This window comes from Helianthus annuus, chromosome 6 (genome assembly GCF_002127325.2).
Source record: "Helianthus annuus cultivar XRQ/B chromosome 6, HanXRQr2.0-SUNRISE, whole genome shotgun sequence".
In the NCBI taxonomy this organism is placed as follows: Eukaryota; Viridiplantae; Streptophyta; class Magnoliopsida; order Asterales; family Asteraceae; genus Helianthus; species Helianthus annuus.
Window position 1 is genome coordinate 82,898,266 of NC_035438.2, and position 5,578 is coordinate 82,903,843.

Consider the following 5,578-nt stretch of genomic DNA (forward strand, 5'->3'; position numbering starts at 1 on the left):
ATGCACACACATATTTGTACATGCATACATGTTTTAGTATTATACAGTATTTGGAAAAGAAACCGGTGAATATTCCTTAGAAATAGATTACAAGATTTTAAATGACCATTTAATATTGGAATTGCTATTTCTCTTTATCGGATGTTCATGTTGTCACCATATCACACCAACTTGAAGTTATTATTGATGACTAATTTATTGGATAGTCTATGCTATCGTCACCCCCGCCGCATCGCGTGGGTAAATGACTAGTATATTTAGTCTTAGGATCCTGTAAAAATAACATTTTTCGTGAGAAATGTGAGAAGGTACAAGAATTGACATGTAGGCATCATGTTTTGGAGTTGGGCATGATGTTTTGGGTTGTTTTGCCAATAAAAACAATAAACATAACAATTTAAGACACAATGCAATGAATTCTAGGCTTAAAACTTAAAACATCATACCAAGAACGTTAAGTGGTGTGTTTTAAGTGTTAAGCAATGAGTTTTAGTTGTGTATTAAATTTCACTTCGATAATACGTTGTATTGTTTTTGAAATTGTTAAGTTTGGTGTTTTTCTTGTCAAAACAACCTAAAACATCATGGCCAAGTCCAAAATATGATGACTACATGTCAATTCCTATGTCTTCTCACACTTCTCACGAAAATAGTCCTTTTTACGGAAACCTCACATTATATAAATATAAAATTTACTTTCAAACTTACTAAATAAGACAAACTAGTTTAACAACATATTTAAAAACCACGTATAACAAACTTTCACTTTTGACTACATCCTTCAATTATCACGATTTAGCGTTTAAGACCACACGGTGTAGAAGGACTTGAATATTGGGTGTAATTCGACATGTGAAGGACACGTCAGCGTACATCAGAAAAGTGGCATGGTGAAAAAAAAGGAGGGTATTGGAAGGGGCGTGAAAGAAGAGGGCTATTCGACACGTGACGCATATTTTTTATTATTAATATACATTTAAAATCTACATTAAAAATCTATAAAATTTAAATAAAAACCATTAATACTAATTAATCATGTAACATTAAAAATTAAAGACAATACAAAACTTAAAAATTAGAAATTAGTTCCCGCGCCTCCAAGTGTCCGAAGTCATATCCGTAAATGTTATCGAGGAGGTTGACTTGAATGATTTCGTCTTCGTTTAGCTCATCCTCGTCATTGTTCACGTTGTTGGGAACTGCTTCAAATTTCATACATTCAACATGAATCATTCGAAAATGTGAATGAAGTGCATGTTTGGGTCGGATGGCATCACCCCTACGAGTACAAATTTCTTGATGAACTCTTCTCAAAACGGAGACGTGTCTAACGAAGGCCCTTGGTTCTCACGGACCGCGACCCACGATTCACATAACGTGATTCCCTCTTCTAAGATCCATGGAATAACTGGCATTACGCAACGTTGTGTACGAGAGTGTAGTGACATGTGAGATGAAAGTTTTAGATTGAATGAGAAAATGGTGTAAAAATTGTGTGTTTATATAGAGTAAATTGTTTGAAAAAATTTGAAGTATTTTTACTAGATGTTGAGGTAAATGACTAATTCCATCACCCAATGACAACATGACACATGTGCACACATATTAACTCAACGCCGGTAGAACTCTCCAAGCCTTTTTCTCAACGTCGTGTACAACGTCGGCTGAGGTGTGGTATGTGCGACGTGGAAAGACATAAACTCCGTTGATCCACGCCCACACCGTGTGGTCTAACGTCAACTTTCGACATCCATAACATGGAGATAGTGTTATATTAACTATGGTGTAACTGTAATTGAGATACTCTGACAAGTATGCGAAAATATTTAATAGAGTTAAATGCCCAGATAGTCCCTGTGGTTTGGCCTTTTTTCATCTTTAGTCTCTAACTTTCTAAAATTATCTCTATAGTCCCTAACTTTTCAACTTTCGTTCCCGGATAGTCCCTGAAACGGATGGGGTTAGTTTTTGGTGTTAAGTGAGTGTAAAATTACAAAAATACCCTTAATATAAAAAATAACTATTAAGTCATTAAAATAAAATAATTAATATATTAATTCAGGTGGGGCCCACATGGTTTATTATAAACCTATCCCTCTTTCTCTGTCTCGTTCACTGTACCCACCATCAACTACAACCACCACCACCCTCCACATGTGTATATATGTGTGTGGGGGGCGCCCCTTTATAATAATCTTATCCCACAAATAAGGCCGACCAACCCTACCTTCCTACCCCTTCTTCTTTGCCAACAACCAGTCATCACCATCAACCCCATCGCCGGTCACCACCAAAACTCCGACGACACCCGAGGAACACAGGGGAGACTTGCAACCACCTGTCAAAACCCACCCATCTGCAACTACCTGTCACCCCGGCGGCACCTGCAACCACCCTCCCTTTCTTTTCAGCATCAACTCCGGCAACAAAATATGTGCTATCAACTTGCCGGTTCGGTCAACAACGCCTTCCAATCATGATGATTCGTCGTCGGAGAAAAGAAGAGAAAAGTCGGAACTTTACTCCTCGTTTTGCAATTTCCAGAATCGTGTTACCTGCTAGTTGAACTTTGTTCGACATAACCACCATATCCATCGCAAACAACCACCAAAACGGTGATGGATGGCCGGAGATGGAGCGACGATTTGTTGTCGGAAAAAGAAGATGTGGGATAAAGAGATAAATCAAGTGAAAGGGGAGAGAATGCGGTGTCAGATGCACTGGAATTGGATCTCCGGAATAATGAAAGTGGCTAGAAATATTTACAAGGGTATAAGAAATGGTGTTTTTCAATTGGTTAATGAATTACTCTTGTTTTGGTTGAATCGGTTCATGAGTTTTCCTGAAAATTGTGTTTTGTTTATGTTTCTGTTTGAGTTAGCCGGTAGGCGGTGGTGGTGGTTGTAGTTGATGGTGGGTAAAGTGAACAAGACAGAGAAAGAGAAAGAGGGATTGGTTTATAATAAACCATGTGGGCCCAAATAAAATAATTAATATATTAATTATTTTATTTTAATGACTTAATAGTTATTTTTTATATTAAGTGTATTTTTGTAATTTTACACTCACTTAACACCAAAAACTAATCCCCATCCGTTTCAAGTATTATCCGGGAACGAAAGTTGAAAAGTTGGGAACTATAGAAGTAATTTTAAAAAGTTACTAACTAAAGATGAAAAAATATCAAACCACAAGGACTATCCGGGTATTTAACTCTATTTAATAAGAAAAAAGAACAATATATTCACTATCATCGATTACTTGTATTAAGAATCCACCAAGATTCAAAGAAATATATATACCTAACATGACTAGTTTATTTTTATGTCCTTCCGTAATACCCATTGGTCATTTGTGGAACCAAAGGTTGAACCATTTAACCGTTTTCCGTTTTTATCGAGCAGATATTTCATTTTAAAATTTGATTAATTATACAACCGATTAAAAAATAATCCAAGAATCAAAATAAATACGGAGAGATAAGCCAACACACCCTTTTAAGCTCAACAAAATCTACTTCTATTCAATAATATTCAATTCTATGCCATGACGTCGTCGCAACCAGAATATTCCGACGAAGTACTGCCAACGCCGGCACCAAAAAACCTGTTCGGAAAATACGAGGTGGGGAAGCTTCTCGGCTATGGAGCTTCTCAGTGGCGGATCTAGAAAATCCGCCAAGCCGTAACGTTTTATAAAAAAGCCGTAGCAAAATCGTAAAAACGTCAAATTTTTCCAAAATTTACACTAATTTTACACTACCGCCGGAGCGCCAAGCCGTAGCGGAGGTTGCCCCTTCTTATATGCTAGGTCCGCCCCTGGAGCTTCTGCTAAAGTCTACCATGGCTGGGACACTGAATCAAAACAAAGCGTCGCCATTAAATCTATGGACAAGCAGAGAATTGTTACGGGTGGTTTAGCCGCGCATGTTAAGCGTGAGATCGCGGCCATGCGCAGGCTAAACCACCCGAACATCGTTCGCATGCACGAAGTGCTGGCGAACCAGAAGAAGATATATTTTGTATTAGAGTTTGCACCAGGTGGTGATCTCTTTTCTAAAGTGGCTAAATGTCGTTTTAGTGAAGATCTAAGCAGGAGATATTTTCAACAACTCGTCTCCGCCGTCCGATACTGCCACTCCCGCGGTGTTTACCACCGTGACCTAAAATTGGAGAATCTTCTGTTGGATGAAAACTGGAACCTGAAAGTTACGGATTTTGGATTATCTGTGGTGACGCATCGTAGCAGGAGTCCGTCAGATACAGACGGACTCGTGCATACGATGTGTGGTACTCCCGCGTATGTTGCACCGGAGATTTTAGCGAAGAAAGGTTATGATGGTGCGAAGGTGGATATATGGGCGTGTGGTGTCATCTTGTACGTTCTTAGTACCGGTTATTTACCGTTTAATGAGTCGAATGTGGTACTGATGTACCTGAAGATTTGCAAAGGCGAGTATACGGTTCCTAAATGGATGTCTCCGGAGTTAAAACAGTTTTTATCGCGACTTCTTGACACAAATCCTCAAACACGGATCACCATTGATGAAATCATCAAGGATCCGTGGTTTAGAATCGGGTATAAAGATGAGGAGTTATGTTCGGATCATTTTGAGATGAAAGATGGCGAAGATGGTGGTTTGAAGAGTTTGAACGCATTTGATATAATTTCGTATTCGTCGGGCTATAATCTGTCGGGTTTGTTTGGTGGTCGAGAAGGTGATGAGATGTTTTTATCGACGGTTGCGCCAGAGGAGATAATCGAGAGGGTGGTGGAGGCTGCGGAGCAAGAGAGGTTGAGGGTGGCTAAGAAGAATAAGTGGTGGGTGAAGGTTGACGGGTGCCATAGTCGTAATTTCACACTAATGATAGAGGTTAAACGGTTGACTGTGGATATAGTGGTGGTTGACGTAAGCTGGAAAGAGTGCGAGAGTAATCGCGGTCCAGAAATATGGAAATCTAGGCTTAGGCCGCGCTTGAGTGGGTTGATTTATCAACCCGACGGTCTGGTTCGCAGTAACTAAAACTTGCACTAAGGCCATCTCCATCGCGGCAGGGATCTAATGCAAGAAAGAAAAATCCATGGACGGGGATTGTGAGAAGGGGGGGGGGGGGGTAGCCACCAAGATAATTTCTTCCGGATGTTAGGGGATGGGGACTCATGGAATAGCAACTATGAATTTGAAATTCATTGTAACTATGTTAGCGAATTTTAAAATGCTACATTTGATGTATACATGTGATTGATAAAACTTCATATAGATGTATATAATTTTGTATTTTTGATTTCAATTGTTAAATAATACATTTTGCTTTTGAATATGAGCAATCTCAAATTCATTACAGGATTTTAGAATGAATGCTTGGCTACGCCACCATACACTTTTTGCAAGAAAGTCTTGCAAGCAACCTCACCCTTACTTTGGGTGAAGGTGAAAGCCAAATAGATCCCATTTTTTATCGGTTAGGGTTAGGGGTAGGGACGGTCTTCTCATCATTCACTCACAACTTCTAATCAAGTTCTGTCATGTTATCAAGCATTATTCCATCACTAGTGATGGATTTTAGCGGAAATTCTC

At 39.1% G+C, this 5,578-nt stretch overlaps 1 protein-coding gene across 1 annotated transcript; it reads left to right on the forward strand.

Annotated features, from left to right (window-relative positions):
• Positions 1-3,751: 3,751 nt before the first annotated feature.
• Positions 3,752-5,099, forward strand: LOC110883247 (CBL-interacting serine/threonine-protein kinase 14; the record flags this gene model as incomplete). The annotated part of the gene is made up of 1 exon (XM_022131052.2): positions 3,752-5,099. A coding segment is annotated over one exon (1,272 nt), but the record flags the coding sequence as incomplete, so codon positions are not given.
• Positions 5,100-5,578: the final 479 nt, after the last annotated feature.